The sequence below is a fragment of the Hyaena hyaena genome, unplaced genomic scaffold (assembly GCF_003009895.1).
Source record: "Hyaena hyaena isolate Hyena2069 unplaced genomic scaffold, ASM300989v1 scaffold_212, whole genome shotgun sequence".
Classification (NCBI taxonomy): domain Eukaryota; kingdom Metazoa; phylum Chordata; class Mammalia; order Carnivora; family Hyaenidae; genus Hyaena; species Hyaena hyaena.
The window spans coordinates 161,323-188,499 of NW_024080845.1; the positions used below are offsets into that span (position 1 = coordinate 161,323).

General features: G+C 42.8%; 1 protein-coding gene across 4 annotated transcripts in view; it reads right to left on the reverse strand.

Annotated features, from left to right (window-relative positions):
- ARHGEF3 (Rho guanine nucleotide exchange factor 3) overlaps positions 1 to 27,177 on the reverse strand; it is a 271,390-nt gene that overhangs the window by 66,301 nt on the left and 177,912 nt on the right. Inside the window, exon 1 of one of the 4 annotated variants that reach the window (XM_039242449.1) lies at positions 5,608 to 5,849. The exons of 2 other annotated variants lie outside the window; for them this stretch is intronic. In XM_039242449.1, coding sequence (XP_039098380.1) covers positions 5,608 to 5,703 — 96 coding nt within the window. In that variant the 5' untranslated portion in view covers positions 5,704 to 5,849. Of the gene's footprint in view, positions 1 to 5,607; positions 5,850 to 27,177 lie in introns of those variants that run through there. One more of the 4 variants, XM_039242447.1, reaches the window with a different exon arrangement.

Genomic DNA, 27,177 nt, shown 5'->3' on the forward strand with positions numbered 1-27,177 from the left:
ACAAGTGCCCTCCTCCATGCCCATCACCCCCCTTCCCCTCCCCCCGACCCCCATCAGCCCTCAATTTGTTCTCAGCATTCAAGAGTCTCTCATGGTTTGCCTCCCTCCCTCTCCCCAACTATTTTTCTCCTTCTTCTCCCCCATGGTCCTCCGTTAAGTTCCTCCTAATCCACCCATACGTGCAAACATATGGTACCTGTCCTTCTCTGCCTGACTTATTTCGCTCAGCATAACACAATCAAATTCCATCCCTGTTGCTACACATGGCCAGATTTCATTCTTTCTCATTGCCATGTAGTATTCCATTGTATAGATAAACCACATCTTCTTGATCCATTCATCAGTTGATGGACACTTAGGCTCTTTCCATGTTTTGGCTATTGTTGAGAGTGCTGCTATGAATATTGGGGTCCATGTGCCCCTATGCATCAGCACTCCTGTATCGCTGTCATCAACCCCATTTTAACAATGAGGAAAACAGGGCTTAGGGAGGCAGAGTAGCTTGTCCAAGGTGATACCACTAGCAGGTGATGACATTAAGACTCAGTCCAGAGTTGATACCCTGAACATACTCAAATATACATGAGTAAAGTCAATACGTTTTCTCTAATATATCTATTCCTAGTTCACGTACATCCTATTCTGGAGGCCCAAGACCCATCTGAACAAGCTTCAGAATCATGGCTGGATGACCAAAATCAGATGCTATCAGCAAGCAATGGCCTTTACCCGAGTAACTCTACGTTACTCCCCTCCCAGCAAGATCTAAAGTCACACAATTCATGGCATCTATTTGTTTAGTCACTTGAAGAACTACCAGGATTCTAACTGCAATAACTCCTCAGAACTATTTCCATGCAATTGGTTATATATACTGTCAGTTCAACACTATATGATACAGATTCCAAGAAATGTATAAATTACTGGAAACCATTTGACTTCTTTAGCTCTCCAGCTGGCACGCAAGGAGTACAGCCCCAGGTGCATACAATTTTCAAGTCCATATGTGGACTGACTGGGGCATAAATTATGGCAGGGACATAGGGTTCACCCCAGTTCCATAAAGTATTCATGATTATATACTTAAAAGAAAATATTTTAAAGCATTTTATATGTCTGTTAAGTATTCATTCCCCTCCCTCCTTCTTCACAGAGGTAAACACCCTTAGATGCCACCAGGTACACTAGTATGAAATGCTGGACTAAATCCATCAGAAAACCTGGCATTGGCTCTCAAGTTCAGCGGCTGGTTTTCTTCATGACTTTCTGTAAGTCACTTCCCCTCAGTGTCTTTATTCATAAAGTGAGGAAAAAAATAATGTACTTTATGTTGACCCTACAACATGGCTTAGGTCTCAAGTGAGACACTAGATGTGGTATTTAGAAAAGGTATTTAGAAAAGGAATAGAGCTCTGTCATTTCTAGATACATGTCATTCCAAGGGCCACACAAGTCTACTGGCTGAATCAAAATCAGATCATGTACTTTTAAGAGACAAAGGCAATGATTACAAATACTGCTAACTAAATCTAGCCTAATCCTGACCAACATCTGAAATAGTGAATCTTAAAACCCAAAGTGAGCTGTCCATCAAACTGTCAGATATAGTGTTAGAAAGAAAATAATAGAAACATCTCTTTGTACTATCATTAAAAATGAGATTGACCCCAAACTCTTAAAACCTTCTCATCAGGCTCCAGCATACTTAGCCAACATATCCATTCATTTGAGCCACCTTTATTTTTTTCTAATGTTTGTTTATTTTTGAGAGAGAGAGAAAGAGACAGAGCACAAGCAGGGGAGGGGCAGAGAGAGGGAGACAATAGAATCTGAAGTAGGTTCCAGGCTCTGAGCTGTGTCAGCACAGAGCCCAATGTGGGTTTGAATTCACAAACTGTGAGATCACAACCTGACACTTAACTGACTGAGCCACCCAGTGCCCACAGAGCCTTCTTTAAAAGCAAACTTCACCATGTGGAAATAGTGGCTTTAAACTTACAATCAGTATAATTCATTAATAGCTAACAGCTTTCCTTCTAGTGACTTGGATCAAGTGTTCAGAGCATCTGACATGCCCAGAAGGACCAGTTCCTTCTGGCCTGGGAATAAGCACCCAATAAATAGGAAAACAGATAAATTGAGTGAAACTACATCAATGATCAGAAGAAGCAAGCTTAACGATGCTCATGTGATACCATGCTTCTCTGTGAAAGTCTAGATCCATGGACTAAAATGGACTAAGCTTGGGGCACCTGGGTGGCTCAGTCGGTTAAGCGGCCAACTTCAGCTCACGACATGATCTCGCAGTTCATGAGTTCCAGCCCCAAGTCTAGCTCTGTCCTGACAGCCTGGAGCCTGCTTCAGATTCTATGTTTCTGTCTCTCTCTGCCGCTCCCCAGCTCATGCTTTGTCTCTCTCTCTCTCTCTCTCTCAAAAAATAAATAAAAAAAAAATTTAAAAAATGGACTACGCTCCTTGGATTTCAGAGTTAATTATTTGAGCTGGAAGACCTCGCTGGTTATGGGTATTAAAATTAAACACTTGCAACCCAACTCACATATCCATGCCATAAAGAAATAACCAGATTAAGAAGCAGTATTATATTAATATCATAATCCATGCATAATGATTTTCATCTTTAAAATAAATATTTTAGGGGCACCTGGGTGGCTCAGTCAGTTAAGTGCCCGACTTCAGCTCAGGGCATGATCTCAATGTTCCTGAGTTCGAGCCCCACATCCGGCTCTCTGCTAATAGCTCAGAGCCTGGAGCCTGTTTCAGATTCTGTGTCCCCTCTTGCTCTCTAACCCATCCCCACTCATGCCCTCTCTCTCTCTCTCTCTCTCCGCCCCCCCCCAAAATAATAAAATAAACATTAAAACATCTTTTAAATAAATATTTTAAAGAAAATATTTATTTTAAAGAAAATGAAATGATATTTAAAAATATATCACCTTTTTCCTTTCACTGGAAACCATTGCCAAAATTTAAAAAATTACAAAGCATTTAAATCTCAATTAGAAATGTTATGATTTGCATTTAAGAGAATATTTACTGTTGCAGATTTTTAACTCAAGTGTATGGTATCAAATGCACATCACTGTACACCAGCCCCTTCCCCACAAGGCTTTCCCTAAACGGCTTTCCCCAGCACGCCTGCTGCAACCACAAGAGCCATGCTAGAAGGTACTTGCCTGTGCAGTGCTCCTCCCATAGCAAATTCCAAAGGAATGGCCATTATATGTCTAAAGGGCACAGGTGCTTCTCTGCCTCTGAAGGTCAAAAGCACTTTGGAGAAGCCAGTTCTTCTCTTTATAACCACCTTATTTTTGGACAAAAATGACCAATCTTAAAAAAATTACTTTCATAGAAATTACCAGTCAATGATTAGTTTATAAACATGTATCACGTTTTTCAAAAGGCATACCAGGGTATGCTGTTCTTTAAACACTTACAAATACTGATGACACCTGCTGGTAGAAAATATATTTTAGTTAATTGCTTATGGAGAAGTAAGGCCTACAAGGGTTGACTTGTCTTTTGCATGGATAATGAAACCAGAAAACTACCCCCTAAATTCACTTTGGTTTCTTTTTCCCACTTTGCCTATTGCCGTTATCAGGAAATGAAGCTAGGAGGTGCATGGGACTGGACATTCCTGCCTCAAGATGTATAGAGCATACATGATCCTTCTGATTTAAACTACGTGCACGTGCGTGCGCGCGCGCGCGCACACACACACACACACACACACACACACACACTCCTCAATGGTGATACCATTTTCAAAATTGTTCTTTCCCCATCCTTACTCCCATACCAAGATATCCCCATAAAAGGAAAATAAGTCACATTTTTAAAAATCTGTATCTGGTTACCATAAAGAAAATTAATATTTGACATTTGGTGATACATTTCTTTCATCACATTTGTCATATACAGATATATTTATATTCTACGTATAAGAAAAGATCAAGCAGATGAGTTTTACCTAAGCTTTTTGCCAAACTGCTCAGAAAACATTGGATTAAGGGATGGCAAGAAGGTACTGGTTGGGGTCCAGAGCTATTTTCACTATTCTTTCCTTTCATTCATTTCAACTTATTAAACTTGGTTATGATTTGCTTCCTTGAAAAGGGGTTTGAGGGGGCACTAGCTTCACTGCTCCTATATTCATTAAATTATGAAGTTCCTATGGAAAAATCATTATATCTATTCCAAGTCCAAATAACCTGAACTGTATGCTGGTGCTATCTTGTCCAAACTTACATAAAAATTCAAACACCATTAAGGCCATCACACTGTAGAAACAGCTGCTAGGAACAAAAACTCTTTGTGAAAATATACAGCTAAGCTGGAGTGTGGGGTGGGGGTGAGAAGTTAGTTGTGCTCAGCTTACAGAAAGCTGATTACAGCGAGAGACTGTCTGGAGTCTTGTCAGCTTGGAGCAGCTCTTGTTAGTGGCAATGAATCTTTGATGCTGTCCTCCCAAACATACATAATTTAGTGAGCCAAGCGCACACAGCTAAGTAGACCCAAGGGTGCTGGGTAGGTACAACCCTTCAGAATACTGTGACAAGATCAGGTGCACATCTGCCTCCAGACTTTCCCCAGTCGTGGTTGGGCACAGTGATGAGCTGGGTCCTGTGGGTTCCACTACAGCTCAGCCACAGCAAAGCTGTGGTCTAATGGAAGCAACTATATTCCCTAAGACCCTTAAAGACAGAGAAGAAGACCCTTAAGGCAGAGAAGACCCTTAAAGGCAGAGAAGAAGCAACCATATTCCCTAAGACCCTTAAAGGCAGAGAATGATGTTTTCTTCTCTAGTTGAACCCAACGTTTTGAGCTCATAATACACAGAAGTAAAAGGCAAGACTAAACAAAAGCCAGGAGGACTCCTTCAGGTCACCAATAAGGCAGCGGAAAGTTCCCCAAAAGATAATTGTTTCCAGTGCTCCGAGACAGCTTCCCCCTGCCCTCAAGGAGTTTAATTCATTTTCAGGATCCATGTACAAGACACTCAGATTTCTTATTTAGCCCCCGGATCCCTGGCTCAATGACCCCAATGGCCAAAGATAACAAGAAGAGGTGCCAGGAACTGTCCTTACTGCCAAACAACTGTGAGGTCAAGCCTGACAGGTGAGATGGCTCCCAAAGGCCTTCTCTTGCTTCCCAACCCAGGCAAGAGAAAACCCAAGCTTGAAGGGTAGCTCTTGGATGACATCTGGGCCTAAGGATACGGTAAGACAAAGTCTCTCTGCTGGGTCTAGACAGAAGACTCACAGTCTGAGAGCCCTGCAGGATGTAAGAAAGGCAAGGGTAAGGAGGTCAGCTGCTCCCTGGCCAAGGGGAAGAGGGACAGGGACAGGGGAGGAGGTTCATGATGATCTACAGAGAAGGGGCAAAAAGGAGGCAGACAGTGAGTGGGAGAAATGGGGACAGAGAGAGGGAATGGGAGAAGCAGAGGGAGAGAGAGAGAAAAAGAGGAACACACTGAATGAAAGATGCAGGCAGAGAGCGATTGACAGAGGGAGTCGAGGGAGTGGGAGATGGAGACAGACAGAGGGACTGACAGATGGACCGGAGAAGTCCAGGTGGAGACCCTACCTCGGCATCCTTGACCGGACTGCTGGCTGGGGCTACCTCCAGGCTGCAGTTCGCCCTCTTGACCGTGAGGTAGAAGGGGTAATCCTTGGCCACCATGGTGGCTGCCGGGCCTGCTCTTTGGGATGTCACCGCTGACCCAAGGCGACCACAAAACTCCCAGGCGAAAGGAGGCCCCAGCTCCACGGTGCCCGGCGGCAGCGGCGCTACGGAGACTGACAGCCGGCTTCTTGCCGGGTGGGAGCGACTCGGCTCTCCGGCTGAAGGGGGCGGAGCCTCCTGCGGGCCCGCCCATCTGGAGCGGGGCGGGGCCCCGCCTCGGCCCCGCCCCGGCGCGTCCTCGGAACGCCCAGGTACCGCCCCGCGGAAACCCCCAGCAAGGAGAGGGGCGATTCTGCAGTGGGTCTTTTCCTTCCGCGAGCCCGAGGCCCGAGGCCATCGGTGCAACAACTCCCCCGCACTCTGGGAGTGGAAAAGGCGGCGAGTAGAGAGGAGACCCGGTGGAAGGAAAAGCCAGCGTTTTAAAAGCCGCGTTAAGAAGAGGTAGTATCCTGTCTTGCCTTATTCCCAGCCAGTCGCGAGAGAGACCCCCGACACTTTTTTTTTAAATGAATGTCTTAACGTCAGTGGAGTATAATCTATAAACAGTAAGATGTGCCCCCTTTAAGTGTACATTTAGTTGAGTATTGACAAATGTAAACACTCACGTAGCCACTCCCACAATCAGAAAATATATTTCCACCACTTCCAGAGACTTTCTTGGGTGCCTTCCTCTGTACTCATTTTAAAATATGAAGAGGCTGATTAGTGTCTGTCAGCCGCTCAGAAGGGCGATCTGGAAGGGTCTGTTCAAGATGAGGCTGTGCAGCTGGACAAGGTGGGCTATATATACCATGCCTTATTGTAAATGTCCAATAGGCAATTCTAAGATCATTTGCTTCAGCCCAGTCTGGAACAGTAAAAAGCAAACAAACAAAACCCCCAAACTGGAAACAACTGTAATATCCATCAACAGGGAATTATTGAATAAATTCTCCTCCCTATAAAATCCCACTCAGCAGCAGTCAAAAAGAAGATGGGTCCAGGGTGTGGTATAGAAAGATCTCCAGTGTATGTATTATGTTCAGTTAAAAGACAAACTGCAGAGTACGCACAGTATAATAACCATTTGTGTTGAAAACACATTTACATAATACCATGTATTTTCTATAGCAAACTGTAAGTAAATACTATTGAAAACCATCCAGAGGGGTGCAGAGCAAATTTATAAGTCCCCTTGGGGCTCAGGGAGGCAATCCATACCAGACTTTAAATTTATAGCTCATGTTCTGAAAATTTTTACAAGAAAAATATATTTGTGTTACTTGGGAAATTAGAAGTTATTTTTTTAAATATTAAAACGATCATTGTCTCAAAAGTTATTTTGTAGACTGCACTGTTGAAATTCTACTCCCTGCTCTCCCCCCCCCCCCCCCATCAAAGTCATGACCACAGCAGGTGGTGGTCTGGGGAGTCGATGTCTTTTGTTTCGACTTCTTAGGTGTACAGAAGGCAATGGGAGTGGAACTATCTAGACCTTGTTACAGTGTTCTCTGCTTCCAGCTAAGGCCAGAATCCAGTTTCCACTTTCCAGGCAGGAAACCTCAAAATACATAGATGTTTCATCCCAGGTACCAAACCCACACCCTGGCAGTAAATTCACCTACTTTTCCTGTCCAGCTAGTGTGGACAAACTGCCTTCAGAAAAGGGAGAATCTGGCTAGTTTTGCCAGCCCCATTATTGCCACCCATGTAAAGCAGACTCCTGAAGTAGTGGGTTCCAACTGAGATTGGAGAAAACACCTAAAGTTTTTTTCCCCCTCAAATATAGACCCTAAAGCAGTGGGAAGGAGGTGATCGAAGAAGAGGTTTGCAGTGAGAAAGATACCTCTGGACCACTGATTTTTTTCTATCTGTATTCCTGAACACGACTTCATTTATTAACCCGAGCTGTGCTGATTGGGGAGCTTATGTAAGTGCTCCCTGTGAGCTTGACCAAGCTTGGTGGGGGCATGAAGGGAACCTCATCTCCAAAGGCACCCAAATAACACAGCCCCTGATTAATTCTGGAGCCAAAGGAGGGCCAGGAGAGGCAGTGACATGCCTCACTCAGAGCTCCCCTGGCTGCTGAGGATATGAGCTGAAGCACCTGGAGCTGCTCCTTGTTCCTGTCTTCTTCCTGCTCCTCTGGCCCCCTCAGGCCCACCATCTCAACAGGTCGATCTGATCAGCCACAGCCCCTTTGGGGACAAGCTTTGGTCCCTGGTGGAGTTCACTAGGCCTTATCCTCCAGTTGGGAAGTGCACTTCCAGCACTCGATAAGGAAAAGAGTGACCCTAGCAAACTTCGACTGGTCCATTCACTGCGGGATCCTCAGGGCTGGGCAGGGAGTCTGACATACTGTAAGTCCAATGTAGCAATACAGAAACCCTATGGAAAAGTGGGGACTTTAGCCTCATGTTTAAGTACAACTATTATAGAGCAAAGAATAGTCATATTGGTTGATGGGAAGGCTGCTATATCCACTTTCTCTCATAACATCCCTCCCCCCCAAAGATATGGAACAATAAAAATCAATTAATATACATGGCCACAGAACATATGTGTAGCAAACTTCTGTGTTTTCTCCTATATATGCTAGGCAGGGAAGGAGGGAGGGGGAGAGAGAGAGAGAGAGAGAGAGAAATGGAGACAGAGAGATTGCTAATGGCCATTTACATAGTGCTGGAAAAAAAAAAAAAGCATAAGCTCCCAAATGAGTGTGAAAGGAAAGATGGGGATCTGGAGTTCCCTTGGCTGGTCTGATGCTTCTAAGCTTCTCAAAGCATGGATGTCTCACCACCATAAATAGGGCTCTGGTGTTTAAATACATATATTTTTTGGTACAATAAGGCCTGTATACTGAAGCTGGCAATCTGGGGTGTATATGCAAGCCATGTATGTATGTGGTCCTTGAGACATTCAAAATTTTTTCAAGGGTATTGTTGACCCCATGCAATGTCCACCTTGTGCCCTGACTTCAGAACCTCTCCCGTGTGTGATGCTCTGCTCCAACATTAGCAGGTTTGGGGTTTGGGTATTCTGCCTAGGATTCCACCCAGAGGTGTCTGTGGCCAAAGACTTTGTCAGAAAGCAGGCTGCCCTACAGGAAGGTTCCCAAGCATACCCCTGAGGCTGGTGTCCCAACTGAGGGAAGCCAGTCCAACTCTGCAGTGCTGCCCAGCTGAGTGGGCCCCAGGAGCCCGGCATTCCCCATCCTGCCTGTGTGTGTGTTTATGGGCTTAGGAACAACACTGCCCTAACAGTCAGCTTCACTCAAAGCAATGGCACAAAGTGCCTTTCAGAACTCGCCTTCAGCACAACCCGTTATAATCCTATAAAATGCTTCACAGCCGGGCAGTGTTCCTTGCTAGCCAGAAGCCTGGAGACTGGAATAAAGAAGCCTGTTCTTCGTTTCCAGGAATGGTGCCAAGAACAGGGCCTGCATTCTTGCCTGGGCCGAGTGGGGCTTGTTTGTGCTGCCGGTGGAGCGGTGGGCCTCCACACACAAGCCCACCACTGGTAACTAGCTCCTTTCAGAAGAGCAGACAGCCAGGCATGGCTGGGAGACCATCAATCAACTCCTCAAATCCCACTGCTGTGGCGGTGAGCATAACAGGCCAGCGTGAGGCTAAAACTTCAGAAGTTAAGTGGTTGTGGTGACCTTCTCAGCCAATGGGACAATGCCTTGTCCTGTCACCATTATACTTAACATCAGAGTCAATCAGAGTCAGTGGGTTCTTTTTCTCCTTAAAGGCTCATACATTCATTCATCAAATATGAAAGTGTTTATTACAGAGCAGGTGCTCAATTAGCTACACTTTTCCCTTTCTTCTCTTCCTATTCCTGAATCTCTATGCCAGGGAGGTGTGTAATATACATCTGCTCAAGGAATATGGTTGACTTTAAAACATGGCCTTTTGACTAAAACCTCTGCAGCGAGGTGTGCGTTTGCAGAAGGAGCTCAGGTGACAACAGCCAATCCCCTACAGCCCAGCCTTCGAACACATGTGCCTCCGTCTGCTCACTTGGCGTCTGGAACCATCTCTCCCACCCCTGCTGATCTCACACAGTCGTGTAGGTACATGTTGGATACACATGTGTACCAACACCTCTCCCCTCCCCCCTTCCATTTGGGCAACATTCCCAGCTAATGACTGAGATCCCTCCCCTCTCTGCCGCTTCAGTCTTGATGGGAGAGGGGAGTCAAAAGCCTGATAAAGTTTTGGCAGGGAATCCTGAGAGATCAGGACTGTGGTTTCCTGCCAGACAGGTAAAAATGGCACCAATGAAACACTGATAATATCTAAAATCATATCAGTATTATTACTCTCTGCCTGCCTAGGGTGTGTCCACTGGCTCCAGGCTAGATTTATGAAAATATATCCCTGGATATTCTAAAGCTAGAAGACTTCATTCTTGCATTCACTTAAAGATCTCATTTTGTGAAACAAGTTTGAAAAACTGGTTAAGTGATACAATCTTCTTTCTCTCAAGATAGAGCTAATCCTATAGATTACCTGCTATAATGCAAAAATAATCAAGACTTTATGTTTTTTTACAAAAGGAATGGATATATGTCTTGCCTTGATATACCACAGACAGGTACATTCCCTCACTTCTAGTTCATCACAGCGGTGATTCTCACCTGGGGGCAGTTTTGTCCCCCCGGTGACATTTGGCAATGTCTGGATACATTTTTTATAGTCATTGGGGGAGGTTCCTAGTGGCATCTAATGGATAGAGGCTCAGACATCCTGTAAGGCACAGGACAACCCCCGCAACAAAGAATTAACAGGTTCAGGATGTCAATAATACTGCTGTTGAGAAGCCCTGCGTTAAAGAGAGAGTGGAACTGAAATACAGCATCAGGATAATCTGTTGGTTTTGACCTCAAGGATATTCTTGCTTCAGACCTTGACCATTGATGTCAAATGTTGGTTTGGGTTAGGCATGGTACAGCAAAGAACAAATGCTTCAGTGCCAAGTGGTCCTAGAATATTGAAATGTCTAGAATCTTTCCCAGTTGCCCAAACCTGACCCTCAACAGAATCACAGATTTCATAAAATGCAAAAGGACAAGAACAACAAATAGGGGAATAAAGGGTGGGGGACAGAAAACTGTCTTAAACTGCTTCTGCAATGAAAATATACTTCAAAAGACCAGTGAAAATGAAAGTTTCAGTGAAAGCTAATACTTGAAGAAGAAACTGGGGAGGAGGAAGACGTGTTTCAAACCTTGGTCTTTCCCAGGAAAAACTTTCCCACCATATTTAATTGTTTTGGGGGGCAGAAATGCAAACTCAGTAATGAAATAAAAATACCAGGGGATTCAATTATTTACTGTCTTTTTGTTATATGGTATTTCTGGCCACATGGCATGTACAACTGGAAACATGTCTTCACTAAAGATTTTGTAGTAAGAATCCCGACTTTCTCCAATTTGAGCTGATTACTATCAGCAGGCTTCTTTTGCTTATAGAATTTAAGCCAGTCTTTAGAACACTCTCTGTATGCCACTATAAGGTCTTTGAACTTTATGGATACAACACAGTTGCTTGAGAGTACTGTATATCTTTTGATGAAGAATTCAATAAATTTGTTATACTCCAAAAATATTTTTCTCCTCAGACTACAGCTAATGTTATGTGTTATATAGGTTTTCTACACTAACCACTACATGGAGAAATTGTTATCTAAAATATGTAAATCCTAGTTTTGGATAGTAGAAGTGTTTTCTCTTCCATCAACTACAGACTCAGAAATCAAAGTACCATATTTCACCAAACCTAAGATGCCAAAGACTATAATATGTACTATTATTTTATGTATTACCAAGAAAGAAAAAAATGTTGCCAACTAAATTATAACAAGTGATCAATTATAAGATATATCCCAATTCTAGAAAAATTAAAATATGGGAGAAATGTGTATATCAATGATAGCAGTATTCATATCATCTGACCAGGATTTGAAAACCTACACATTTATGGAAACATGACTTCTGGGAATTCAGGGACATTAATTCCAGAGACCACCTGTAGTGAAATAAAGCAAGAAGCGTCTCAAATCCACACCCATGAGCCCCACTTTGGGATTGCTGAATTGGAATCTTCAGCAGTGGAGTCTAGAAATTTGAATTTTTGATTAACACTCTCAAAGAGCATTGAGTAGCACAGTGTTGTGAGGTAGAATTATCAGCCAGGCCCCAAATGAACCTGACCACCTCCCCCATCTCAGGAATATTCTGAACCACAGATTCTCAGGCCAGAGGTGCCCAAGAGTAGTTAGCCCAATGGTTAGAGCCTCAAACTCCAGAATGGGCATGGAGAGCTGCTTATCTGCTCATCTAGCTATTCAGCGTTGGATAGCTGGCTCTATCCATATGGGTGCATCAGGGATACAATGAAAAATATGCAAGTCCACACTCCGAGTAAACTACCAACTAAGCCACCCACCAGGAGACATGTTTTGGCTCTTAGGACTTGATTTACAATCTGGGATCCAGAGTTTCAATTAAAAACATGCTTATCTTCATGGCCAGGGGACATGACTGCATTTAAGCTTTTAAAAAATTAGCTGTAGCAGTAGAGAATGGGAGGAGGGCAGTTGGCTCAAGATGTTTACTTGAAAAAGACCTGGGGCAGGAGAGGGGGGGTACAGGGAGGAGAGTGGTGTGTGAGAAGACCTTAATTAGAGAAAGAGTTCAATGAGCAGAAGCAGACTTGGGGACTCCTGGCAAGCTTGTGTCTCACTCATGTGGTGCGAGCACCAGTCGGCTGGTGTGTGCTAGAGAACAGCCCATTAGCTAACATGTTCCTTATGCCGTGGGCGTCTGACAACACGATAGAGGGGACAGGGGGTGCAAGTTCACTGGGTTCTTTGGTTAAGTAGGAGGTGAGTTCTGTTATGTCTGAAGTTTTCCATCTCACATTCAAAACCAAGCTCAGCAATTCAAGTCTTATGTGCCCACTATTTTGACTGAAAAAAGCCCTGGCAACAGAAGGCTGAACAAAAGTACAGGCTTCTAGTTCACTAACTTTTATTGCATGATCACTTAGTTCTTTGGCATCACAAGAACAACTACCAAATGGCTTCCTGGATAATTCCTCTCATAGAAGGCTATCCTTGATCCCTAGGTTGGGGGACCCTTGTTCTGTGCCCCCCAACACTGAAGACCTCTCTTTCAGCAACACTCATCCAGCTACCAATGACCAATTCAAGGTGCCTCCACCACCTGACAGTCAGCTACAAGGGCACAGGGCACACCCTTATCTACCTCGCTCACCACAGTGGCTCAGCTCCCTCTAGCATGTGCCAGCATGGTCCATATTTGTTAAAATGAAAATTAAATTGAAATGGGGCTAATCAAAGAATGTGTCATGGAAGAGGTGAATCCAGAGAAGAATTTTTGCAATAAGGAACATAGCATATATAAAGTTTCTGTTACGAGACCAAGAAATCATATACAGAATTACCAAAATGGGCTGTTAAAATTTTTTTGAGAAATAGACATGAGTAGACATGCTTCTTGAGGAATCCAAAACTCAGAAAGACCACTTTGAGAGATGGTTCCTGCAGTATAAGGCTATGAAGCTCTCTTGGAAGTTACCTAGTGCTTTTGGTTCCCTCCAGATTTTTATACATACCTGGCAATTAACACTAATTCCCGAACAAGGTGGACTTGCCAGGGAGACTGAGACTGGTGGCAAACGATGTCAAATAGTCTGTTTTCAGGGACACCCGGTAACATGCTCATCTGTCCTTTTCTTCCCCTCCAGAGGGACTTTCTCCCTTTTCCTTCTCTAGGTTTTTGATTCTAGGTTAAACTCTGTATTTTTTCTATTCAACTTGCCACGCTCATATCTAGCGTTGTTTATTCTGAGACTCTGTTCTCTTGAGTTGGGCCTTGAGGCACTGACTTTTAAGGGGGAGGGGAGGTTTTTGCCTGGTGTTTCTGCAAGATTAACCATGGTGCTAAAGTCCCCAGACTGATGTGAAATTATGGCTCAAGGACTCTTTTATCCAAGGAAGCCAAAGGGAGAAGAAGGAAATTTCTCTGCTGGCTGCCCTAACAAGGGAGGGTATCGCTCTTCCCCTCTGGGCATCCTCACCTGGAGTCTTACAAGGGATGCTTTGAGAGCCCATTCCAGTTTAGACACAGTACATGGGAAACAAAAGTCATCTGTCCGGTAGTGGGAGGAAGGGAGGGAGGAAGGTAAGAGAGAATTAAAATTGTAAAGCCAATATCACGTGGCTTCCTCCTTGAACTTTAATAACCCAGTGCTGTCTGCAGGCCCAGAAAATCCGAACGCAATGGGTAAGTACAAGTATTGCTCTGGAGCCAGGAAAATGCAGTAAGACATAACTTTTACAAGGTAAGCAATGAATAAATGCCCTGCAGGAACAAAACAGCTTTTAACATCTCTGAAGTTGGCAGCCAAGTGCTTGAAATATTGGTCCAGCGCATCCAAAATGTACAACAGATAGGACCACCTTATTTAAGATGAAGTCATACTCCAGGGGACACAATAGCTGGATAGGCTGGGTTTTTATGATTGACGGTAGGATGGAAATTCGATCAGTATTTTCTCTGCCAGAGCAAGACCCATTTTCGTGCATGTTAGAGATATTCCATATGTTGGGCAAATTTTCTAGAATTGTGTAAAGGGGAAACTTTCTGCAGACTACCTTGGTTTCTGAAAGAGCTATCTTTCTCTCTGGGTCAGGGAGGAGTCTTATTCTGTCCTTTATGCTGTTAACGAGAAGATCTGAAACTGCAGCTGCTCATTTGGGTTCTGCTATTATAAAATGAGGTTTGGGGTGTCTCGTTACACTTTACCCCCAGAAGTGTTAAAGGAAGTGCCTGTCACCAACTCAAAAATAAAAATGAAAATGATGCTGTCAGGGCTCAAAAACCAAAGGGATCAGCATTTTGCTTCAGTTTCCTGTTCATAAAACTTTATAAAAACAACCCACCCATTAAAGAAAAAAAAGCCCACAACAATAGCTCGTTATTCTTTTCTTAAATGCTTGCCTCATGCCACTCTGAAATTAGGTGCCATCACGTTTCCTGAGTTATGGGCTCCAAACACCACATCCCTTTCCTCCCTTCCTCGTCCCCACCCCACCTGGCATCACTCCTGAATTTAGACACTGCAGTTTACGAGCTCAGCAGAAAGAGGCCAGCCATCTCCCTCCTACCTGTCCAGAGGAGGCCAAGCATCTGTACGAGCTGGAAGCAGAAGTAATGGAGCCTTCCAAATTAATTTCCATTCCCTAAAGAAACTTTTAATATGGAAGGTGGGAAGTTACAAAGTGAAGGGAAAAAAAAAACCAACCCTACAGACTGCTCCAGTAAACTGAAAAATAATTACACACGCATTATCTTGTGACATTAATTTTTGAAGAGTAAGAGAGTCCCCTTCTACCCTGGCTCTACAGTACAACTTTATGGAATACTGAACACCCCACCCTTCAGCCTTCAGTGCCTGGTAGAATAGAAAAATACAAGCTCTAGAATAAGAAGCCTAGATGCAAGTACCAAGTTTTCCACTTGTTAACTCTATGACTTTGGACAATTTATTTACCATGCCAAACCTCTGTCATCAAATGCAAAATGAGGCTATGAGAGTTTTAAACTTTCCATGAGGTAAAATATATGAATAGTTTAATGAGATAACACATATGTCAGCATTCTAAGCACAAAATAAGCATATAATCCGTATTGTTATTAACCTTCCTACTATCTTTTTCTCAATGAATCAGAGAGGAAAAGATGGGATTTGTGGATATTTTCTACCCTTCTTGCTTCCAAAGGGGTTAATAATTCTTTCCTCTAAATCCATGATTTCAAATATTGGTTTAACCATTGAGCATATATAAAAGCTGTGCCCCAGTGAAAAGCGAACTGACCTAAATTTGAAGATGTGGGATCTAATTCTGATTCTACCTCTAAATTTGCTATGTGACCTTGGACAAGTCAAGTAGACTCAGTGAGGCCAGTTTCTTGAACTGTAAAATAAGGTGATTTAAACACAGATGCTTATCTTCTGTGATTCTATAAAACAGCAAAGAACAAAGTGTCTATGAAGTACTGCCTCAATTTTATGTTGTTTTATTTCAGAAAAGAAAAGAAAACTGATATTATCATGTACTGATGAAACTATCCTTATCTAAAATCAGCAGGTTTGCTGTAGTCAGCCCACATGTTGGGTTAGTTCAGTACAGTAATACTTTATAAGGGTTCATCAGAAAATTCAGCTCAGGGCGCCCGAGTGGTTCAGTCGGTTAAGCGTCCGACTTCAGCTCAGGTCATGATATCATGGTTCATGGGTTTGAGCCCTGCACTGGGTTGTCTGTGCTGACAGCTCAGAACCTGGAGGCTGCTTCAGATTCTATGTCTCTCTCTCTCTCTCTGCCCCTCCCCTGTCCATGCTCTCTCTCTCTGTCTCAAAAATAAATTAAAAAAAAAGAAAAAAGAAAATTAAGCTCAGTGTCCTCATTTGCCAGGAAATGCAATGAAAAATACAGGTTCTTTCAATACCAAATGGTCAAGAAAGCAAGGTTTAAATAGAGGTAAGATCAACTATGAGGAAAAAAAAAAAACCAAAAAACCCAAGAACAAAACAAAAACATTGAAATAGAAATGGAGCTGCATTATAAATGGGATGGAACAGGCCTGAAATATACCACTGTTACTTAAAAATAGGTGCTGGGCTGCATGGTGCCTGTGTTATCTGTACGGCAACATTTGGTTCCTACTGTGTCCTCTTTCTATAGGCCTGTTACGACTAGGAGAGCGGTCTGTTCCGTCAGTGCCCAAGTCTTGCTGCCTCGTGGATGTTCCCCAGTCATAACTTCCTTTCTGCCCCTCGGGTAGGCTGCTGACGTCCAAGTGGGAGCACCGCAGCCAGTTCTCTTCTGGATGCAACACACAGATGGCTGCTGGCATGTGTGCCAAGTGCCAGGAGCTTCAAGGCTGAGGGCTCGGTGTACCCCAGGCCAAGCTTCTGATGCAAAATATTGACATTGATGTCACCCATTTATAAAAATCAAAACCAAGGGAAAGCTACATTGCAGCAACTTCTAAACAATGCCCTATAAATAAATGCAACCAGACGTACTCAATAAATCATAAGCTTCATTATTCTTTAGCATCAGTGTCTCCCACTTGACTGTAAGCTCCATAAGGTCAAAAATCATGGCTCTTTTGTTCAGGGTTCTAGCCCCAGTGCTGAAAGATGCCTGGCAAGTGCCAAGAACCCAACAAATGATGACCTTAGCTAATGTGCACTGAGAGTTTGGTCTCTTCCAGGCACTGTTCGTTGATGCTACATGACATATCTCAGGTGATCCTCACAACAATCCAGTGAAGTGGGTCCTTCTAGAAAAGGAGTTCAACTTGCCCAAAGTCACAGAGCTGGTAAGTGGCAGAACTGGGGTTCAAATGCAAGTACTTTGCTTCCAGAACCTTCAGTTCCAACCATGAAGTAGAACATTAATTATCTGCAGGCCATTTGCAACTTAGCAGTTGACCTGATACAAGAGACTGTGATGCTAAGGATCAGGATTCAAATTGTTTTTTTTTACATTTATGTATTTGTGAGAGACAGAGTGAGACAGAGCACGAGCAGAAGAGGGACAAAGAGAACAGGAGAGACAGAATCTGAAGCAGGCTCCAGGCTCTGAGCAAACATTCAGCACAGAACCTGATGCGGGGCTCAAACCCACCAACTGTGAGATCATGACCTGAGCTGAAGTTGGACACTCAACCGACTGAGCCACCCAGGTGCCCCTCAAGGATTCAGATCCATATGGTATGATTAAAAGAACATTAAACATGAGTCAGGAAACCTGGGTTCAAATCTTATCCCTGGACTCCTACACCGACTTCGGTCAAATCCTATGATTTCTTTGCTCACCAGTTTTGCCGCCGCCGCCGCCTCCTCCTCCTCCTCCTCCTCCTCCTCCTAAGTTGGAGGGCCACTCAGATCCCTGACAATTGTAAATCCCAAGTTCTAGAGTCACCCCAGACATAATCTCACAGCCAGAGAACTGCATATCCCACAAGTATGTTCCTCCATCTTCCAGTCTTCAAAAACCTTCAACTGTTTGAATAATCAAACAAGTTACTCAATCTCTCAGAGCCTCAGTGCCCTCATCTGCAATTAGGACATAATAGCACCAACTTCAAAGGGTGGAGGTAAAGATTAGAGAGAACCCAAGTAAGAGGCTAACAATAGTAGTAATTTTATAAACAGTAGATAGATTTATTATGGTCCCAAAGAGAGCCAGGAGGGAAGTCTGGAAGAGGAAAGAATCTCCTTAAAGCCCAGGAACCAACGAACCAATTGAAAAAAATAGCATTGAAACAAAGCTGTTTAAATAATTTCTAAGAGGAGAGTACATGTTTGCCACATCCCCAGCCTAAAATTTCCATATTGCATTTTCCTTCCAAAAAATGGAGTAACATGGACAGATGTCAGTTGACTTCCAATAGAATGAAAAGGAACCACTGTGGTCTGGCGAGTTCACATGTGAGTGCTAAAATGCTAGGAAATAATTTGCTTTACACCAGTCCTGTGATGAGAATGTGACATGTGTCATCTTACTGAGTCCTCACAACCTGCTAAAGAGGGTACTTTCTCTGTTTTATAGATGATGGTATAGAGGTTCAGAAAGGTTAAGTAACTTGCTCAAGGTCACACAGCTACTAAATATCCACACCAGAACTTAAGTCTTCTTAGGACACTAATGGTCTTAACCCTGCAGCTGCATCCCCTCCCCAAGGCTGGACTGTCATTGCCCTCAGTGTGCCGTAAAGCCACAGAGCAGCAATCCTTGTCCCCAGCATGGACAGGTGGCTTTATAAGTAGCACATGTGTGTAGGCTCAAGAAGCCTTGGGGTTCAGTCCCTGTTTACCCACAGACTCACAGCAGCTGTGAACAAATTATTTGACTTTCCCGGGTCCTGTTTTGATCAAACCGAATGTAATGGATTAGAGTTTTTTGATCCAAGTCTCATGGAACATTAACCACTTACATTTTATACCCAGGAGGTTAGGGACAAAGGAGCCCAGAGGTGAGTGATCCTCTGTCTGGATTTCCTGGTTAGGGGAAGGAGTGGAATACATTTGTTAACAAACCAGAATTGGGTAACTCTGAAACTCCCTTTCATCTTGAAGATAATGAAATCCTACTGAATGTTACGTGATAGGGAAAGAGAAAGGGGAAGAGAGAGACTTTCAGGAATCATGGGGGCTGGGGTGGCAGGGGGTTCATTTGAAACTGTGTTTGCATCGTAACCACAGTGAACATACTTAACTCTTAAGCTTACTCAGGGTACTTTGGGGTGGGGGGGAGCTAGTGGAGGTAATGTGGAGGGAAGCTACATCCTTCCTCTTGAAATGACCACTATCACACACAACAGGCACTCAGTAGATGCTGGCAGAATTGAATTCAAAGGAACACAGACTTGGATCAAATTGATAGAAGTTGAGCTGCTGCAGATGAATGACTGTGTCAAAAAATGCTAACAATTTCTTTCCTTTGTTCCCAGCTACCCACTCCACCATAAGCCGTTTTCAATCTTAACATCAGTTCTTGTCCATGTGAATGAGCGCACCTCTTCCCGCGGGATAACCGCAGGTAAGCCTTCTCTCTGCCTCTATCCCATGTGCTTGGAACCTGAACAAAGGTGAGCGGTCTGGGAGGGAGAAAATTCTTCTTGTTTTCATTTGTATCCTTGCCCAGGGCAGTGACAAATACTGTTTCATGAGTTTCCAGCTTACTTTAGAGCTCAAAGGATAAAGTGCTTCCACAAGAAAGACGAGAGAGGAAAGAAGAGAATTAAAAATTTTTAAATATGTACTTTTAAAAAAAAAATTCAAGTAGCAGAGTCTTTTCTTCTCAGGAAAGGTGACAGTGTGCCACAGTCAGACCTGTTGGGAGTCTCTCTCTGGAGATACCAGGAGTAACAATAACATCAAGGAGTTCCTTTTGTACGTTTATTCTAAAAACAAGATTTCAGAGTAAGCTCAGGTCTTCTGATTTCCAGCTGATGTTTCTCCCATGAAATGAGGTTGCCTCATGAGCCATGTTCCCATGCCACAAAAAAAGCTGGCACATAATAGGTGCTTCTTAAATATTTGTCGAATAAATTAAAGAACAAAGGACTTCAGAAAAAGTCTCAGAAGGTAAGTACAGAAGGAGAGAGAGAGAGAGAGACACACACACACAGACAGACAGACTCCCAAGCAGGCTTGACATTGTCAGCAGCGTGGAACCCAGTATGGGTTTCAAACCCACAAAACGCGAGATCATGACCTGAGCCAAAATCAAGAGTCAGACATTTAACTGACTGAGGAACCCAGGTGCGCCCCTTCTTCAGATTTCTCACAACCCTTATTACTACCACGCATTAACCACGTTCTGTCAGGTGGAAACTTCTGAAATTACTTAACAGTAATAATAATAATGATAGCCTTACAGGTACCTTTTCTGATGATCTCTTCACCTAGAACTGGAGGGTAGGGCCTGCCCACACCTACCTGGATCTGTTTTTAGGACACGGGAACAAAGAAAGAATGACTTCCAGAACAATGACTTACTACAGCTGGAGTATTTTTAAGCTAATATATTCACCTGTTCCTATATTAAACTTCTTCCAACTACTTTAATGGTCAACAGAATCTTTGTGCCATTTCTGTTGCCAGGGGAGGCCAGTAATAATTGCATAAGACTCTACTCAGGGAAAGACTGCAAGGGTGTGCTGTCCCCTCAAAATACCCCATTAAAATTAAGGAAGGTACCTATCAAACCTCCAGATCCACCTACCAGTTTACTGAAAACAGGAGGGAAGGAAAAGTTAAGCTGCATCATGAGAAAGCAACCTCTAAGACAAGGACAGAAAACATTCCACCAGATAAATGGTCTGGTTTCTCCAACAAATCATGGTTGGGGAGGGGGGAGTGGGAGGGGGAAGTTTTATGGAGTAACAGTCAAAAGAAACAGGTAAGCCTTGTTGGGATCCTGATTCAAACAGGACCCCCTCCCATGTTTTCCCCAAAACGAACCTCTTTGAGGCAAATTAACAAGAATTCCTTCAATATCACTGAAGAAGATGAAGTCCAAAGGCAAATTTGACTTTGGGGCACTCTGACTTTGGACCAAATATTAGATGATGTGAAGGAATCCTTGTTAGTCTTGTTAAGTGTGATAATTGCGTTAAAAGGAAAAAAGTCCTTATCAGGTAGACATATACACCAAAGTTCTGACAACTGAAACGATATGATGGTGAAAACACGGTGCAGAGAGACTGGGAAGAGTTTAGCCATTGTTGATCCTGGATGCTGGGTGAGTGGAGGTGCTAATTATACCATTCTCTCTACTTTTCTAATGTAGGCAGATCACAAGGTGTCATGTCTAATACACTAAATTGCCCAACTTAGAAAATGATAGCTTCCAGTGCTGATGAAGGTATAGTGAAATGGCATACTTGGAATTGTGGATGACAGTGGAAATGACTATGATATCAAGATATATCAACATATACCAAGAGCAATATAAATATGCAGATGTCTCAGCTTAGTTTTCCCACGTGTGTCAATTTACCAAATGAAAATAGTGCAAAAGAACATTTTCAGAGCATTGTCATTGAATGGTGACTAAGAAGTAATAAGAAGACTAGCTATTGAATATGGAGAATGCACTATGTGCCAGGAACCATACTAAATGCTTTATACACATTGAAACAACCCTTTGAGGAAAGTATCATCATTCTCTTGGCTAGTCTCCAAGATGGCCCAGCTAAGAAATGGCAGAGCAGGAAATGAGGTCAGGTTGGTTCCAGGGCCCACATTTTCTAGTCCGGGGCTCAGCTGCCCTGAAATCCAAGTTCTGGACAACAGGGCATGTTTCATTAAATTACAGGGCATCCAAAGTAAAGTGTAAGAGGTAAACGAATGAAGTCAAGCAACAAGAAAAATGCCAAGTTAAAAAAAGCAAGGGTGAAAGTCATTTATTAGAGCCTATACAGTGTGTATACATGTGGAAAGGCTAGCAGGGAAAACACACACAACAGAAATCATGGTTGTATCAATTGTGTGTTGTGTGGTATGGTTATATTCTTTTTATAATGAAAATACTGCAGGGGAGAACAGTGGACTTAGGTAGGTAACAACTACAGGTAGAACCAAGGCATTTGGTAGTGGTGTTGCCATAAATATTATAAACCATCAGTTTCTTCACATTAGTTTTTTTAGTTTTTTTTTCTTCTTCTTTGGAAGCCTACCAAAACTAAAGGAAGAAATATTCCTCTCCTCCCTCAAATATCTTTCCAATGACTTCTTCTAGGAATTCACTTACTTTGATCAGGAAGCAAGAATTATCCCATAGTTTCCCCTTGCAGCAGATGCTGAGTAAAATGTTACAGTATAAGACGGATGTCTTAAACATACCACAAGAGAAAAAATAAGACAGCTTAAATGAATCTATAAAGGATTGTTTTACGATCGAGATTCCCTTTGAGTCTTGTGAAATCCTCTTACAGGTCATTTGTTATTAGCAAACCACCAGAAAGCAGGAGATGCAGTTCTTCTTATCAGAGTCCAGTCCAGGCACATCCTAACTGCATCTAAGGGACTGCTAATCACCTCAGTATCCCATGCCACGGCTCAGCACCCTGGACTCACTCTCCTCCCCCTCTCACCTCCCCTGGACAGACATATCTGACCAGCTCCCAGGGACAAGTTCACTGTGAGATTATGTATATGGAAATGCTCTGGAATCCATAATAGCTCTACAGATGGGAGGTTATTCTGATTAAAAACCTGATACGTGCCCTTGTGTGTTTCTTCTGCCATAAATGAATTCCAGAGATGTCCCCTGGGGAGGAGAAAGCCCAACTAACTAGTTCTCAGGTTATCTTAATGGCCAGAATCAGGGTTGCCATAAATAATCGACCTTTTATGATGAAGCTTCTGCAGCTGCCAGGGGGATCATTATCACCTGAAAAAGGCACTAATCTGTGAGCCAAGCCACGTGACCACTTGTGATTCTATGTGGTATTCATCAGTACCTGTCACCAAAATAACAGCTTAATCTTGAATGGAGGAGGCAAGCATATTTTAGAGAAAGGCCTGCAAGAGATTCCCCTTTAAAGAGCTAAACAAAGAGAAAAGATCTTGGGGAAAAGAATGAAAACAAAACCAGCCAGACGGCCAGCTGGAAGAGAAGACTGAGCTAAAGCCACCGACCCTTCAGGGAGTTAGCACAACTTTTGTGGCAGATTATGGAAAAGCCACTGTTTCAAAGCTTCTGGACATCAGAGGAAAAAACACAAAGGAGAGTTTGCCGAACAGAGAGCTTTAAACAATTCAAGTTCAAACAAACAGAATTCCAGGAATTAGGAACAGAGGAAATTGCAAGGTGCTTTGCAAACCACTGCAAAGAAAAGGATGTTTAACTATTAAATGTCAGTGATAAAAATAAAGATCTTGTGGTGGTGGAGTTTATTTTGGAAGGGGAGGGGTGAGGACAAGAAATAATCATAATAGCAATCGTAATGGTGATAATCAATGATTATATGATTGGCAGCTGGCCTTTTCTGAGCATTTCTTAGGGGCAACTGTGCTAAACACTTTGTAAACTTCATCTCTTTTAATCCCCACGACAGCTCTGTGGGCTCAGACCTAGTCATGACCCCTTCATAGATGAGGAACCTGAGGCTCAGACAGGTTCCACAACTTCTTTGAGGTCACAATGTGATTCAAATCCAGATTTGCTTAAACACTCAGCCTTTGAACCATTTACACACAGGTATATAATTACTAGATCTCACAGATCAGACTATTTTTAAAGATTATTGACAATTATAAAATTCAGAGCTGATGGCCAACTTGGTCAACATCCTGGCTCTTTGCCTTCCCTCTTAAAATGAAAATAAAAATACTATTCAGTTCATTTTAGCCATTGCAATGTTTTCTGGGAAATGTGGGAGGAGAGCGATTGGAAAAATCTGGGAAATTTTTCTTTATTTGCGGTCTATCATTATTAAGAGCTAATTATATACCAGCATTCTCAGAGTAGAACATGTTAGTGGCATCACTGTTCAAGGATTCTTCTAACAACCCAGTGTTCATCTGTAAAAAGGAAATGAAACCTTGTGAGGTTGACAAGGTCAGGATTACATTCCCAGCTAACTGCTGAGCACTGTCAGGAACCCGTATGCTGGAATTCAGCAGCCTGAGTCTGAATTCTAATTCTACTACTCACTGCTCTGGAAGCCTGTGTGAGTCAATCTTTCTGAGCCTCAGTTTTCTTACCTATAAAATGGGGATGAAAATAGTCCATAGGGCTATTATGAGGACTGAATGAGATAATGCATGGGAGGCCTGAGGGAGAGCCAACAAATCGCTTTATTACAAACACTCCTGCACTTCATGCCACGTTCTTCATAATGTATACAATATTCAGGTGTAGAATGAGTAAGTGTCATTTGCAAAAGCAACAAATTAAGAACTTTGCCCAATTCAAGATCTTGCTCTTCCCCCAAACCATAGTCAGCAGTGGAGAAAGGGAAACAATCTTGCTTATGTTCTCTTCTGCTGGGTTTTGGTTTTAGTAAACATTGATGACACGATGGTAGTTTTTCCGACAAATTCCATTAGTATCTCAGAAACCTATCATCAGTAATAGACAGGTGGAAATGTTTTCTGTTTGTTTAGTTTTATTTCGTCATGCTGGTGAGAACTGACAAAAGCTATTGCTCTCAATTATCACATGACAACAACCCAGGAAGCCTTCATTTTTATGGGTTTAACCAGGTCCAACTGCTTCAGTCATGACTTTCATTGTTTATGTTGCTGGCACCTGGAGTTGATTCTTCAAGGGCTCGGAGGACAACAGGTTCATGCTGAGGGGCACTCCGGGGTTTTGACTCATTCAGCATCAGTTCCTCCCTTTTCTTCCATTTACTCTGGGGAAACTGCCCCCCCCTCCCCTCAGTGTTTGTGGTTTTAATGGGATGGAGTCCACTGCCAGTCTCCTCGGGAATACATATGACTCAGGACAGGCCTATCAGCAACCCCTTCTTTCTGATCATAGTGATTAGTTCAGGAAAGGCATGTGAACCAGACCTGGGATTTCTGCAGGAAGAACTGGGCAAGAAAGTACCTGTAAATGAGAAGGGGGTAAGCTTAGAGATGTTGGTGGCTATGTTTCTACCAAGAGAGAAGAACATAACTGTGAATGGAGGCACCACAGAGAAATAGAAGCTGAGAGGTGGAGAGAGAAATTTCTGAGGAAAATTTGCACTTAGATCCAGCCCATGCCTGAAGCAATAACTACTGGACATTACTGTTATGTCAGCATAAACTCCCTTTCTACTTAAAGGAATTTCAGTTGTGTTTCTGTCACTTGCAACTGGAAGAGTTTTTATTCAAATATATACAAAAGGGTCTTTACCATACAAATGAGTATAGAACTTGCCTTCTTACTCCCATGCATTGTTCAGGATTTATATTACATATCTAGGTCTTGCTTCCCTTAATAAGATTGTAAGCTCCTTGAAGCCAGGAGACAAGTGTGACAACCCACTGATAAAGTAACACATTTTGCCAAAACCAAGCCTAGGATGGCTGCGGAATCATTTTATAACAACGTCAAAGATAAAAAAGTAGGAAAATATTAAGGATGTTTTACAGGTGAACTTTTGGAAACTGATGGCATGAGGAGTCAGAGGTCTCATGAGTGTCCAAAGCTGCCTCCAGAAGTTTCATTTGTTTGACTGTCGTCTCTTGAGCTTCCCACTACCATGCACTTGACCAACTCAGTGGACAGGAAAATCCTTACTTAAGCCTCAGGCTAGAGTCCTAATTAGAATGTAACAGCTTCCTACTTATCACTTGTGACACTAATAAATATTCATTTCATTCATTCATTCACTTGCTCACTCATTCATTTATTCATTGATTTATAAACAGAGCATGTGAGTTGGGGGAGGGGCAGAGAGAGAGAGGGAGACACAGAATCCCAAGCAGGCTCCACACCATGAGCACAGAGCCCAACACTGTGCTCAAACCCATAAATTGTGAGATTGTGACCTGAGCTGAAGTCAAGAGTTGGACACTTAGGGGCACCTGGGTGGCTCATTTGGTTAAGCCTCGGACTTAGTCTCAGGTCATGATCTTGTGGTTCATGGGTTCAAGCCCTTCATCGGGCTCTGTATTGTCAGCTCAGATTGTGGAGCCTGCTTCAGCTTCTGTGTCTCCCTCTCTCTCTCCTCTTTCCCTGCTCATTCTCTCTCTTTCTCTCAAAAATGAATAAACATTTGGGGTGCCTGGGTGGCTTACCCGGTTAAGCATCTGACTTCAGCTCAGGTCATGATTTCTCAGTTCCTGAGTTCCAGTCCTGTGTCAGGCTCTGTGCTGACAGCTCAGAGCCTGGAGCCTGCTTCAGATTCTGTGTCTCCATCTCTCTCTGCCCCTCCCCCACTCACACTCTATCTCTATCTCTCAAAAATAAATAAATGTTAAAAAAATGAATAAACATTAAAAATTTTAAAAGAAAGAGTTGGATGCTTAACTGACTGAGCCACCCAGGTACCCCAAACCTACTTTTAGTCTTTTTTTTGAAAAACATTTAATTATTTTTGAGAAAGAGAGACAGAGTGTGAGCAGGGGAGGAGCAGAAAGAGAGGAATACACAGTATCTGAAGCAGACTCCAGCTTTGAGCTGTCAGCACAGAGCCCAACACAGGGCTCGAACTCACAAACCATGAGATCATGAATTAAGCTGAAGTCGGACATTTAACCAGCTGAGCCACCAAGGTGCCCAACCTACTTTTATTCTTAAAGGAAGATACGCTACTCTAGATACTCTTCATATATAAACGCTGACCACATTTGGATAGGGTAATTTGTTTTTAAGTGTTTTTAAGAATTTTTTAAACTCGTATTTCACATTGTATACCAGGATAAACTTCAAATGGATCAAATATTTAAATGTAAGTAAATAAACATTAAAGTGCTAGAAGAAGTTGAGCAAATTCCTTGATGTAGGGAAGACTTCTATAACTCAAAGTCCAGAAGAAAAGAAAACATTAGATCTTTTTATCATAAAATATAATAAAATAAAAAACCCTTCTATGTGGCAAACAAAATGACAAGAACGTCATAAGCAAAGTCAAAAGGAAAACTGGGAAAGTATATTTATAACTCATATGAGAAAGCTCTAATTGTACAATATATAAGACCTCCTAGGAATCAAGAAGTGAAAGGACCTGGTGCCAGGATGGCTCAGTTGGTTAAGCATCCAACTCTTGATCTTGGTTCAGGTCATGATCTCATAGTTTGTAAATTTGAGCCCTGTGTTGGACTCTGCGCTGAGAGCGCGGAGCCTGCTTGGGACTTTGTCCCTCCCTTTCTGAGCCCCTCCTGCTTTATCTCTCTCTCTTTCTCTAAATAAAAAATAAATGAATAAATGAATAAATAA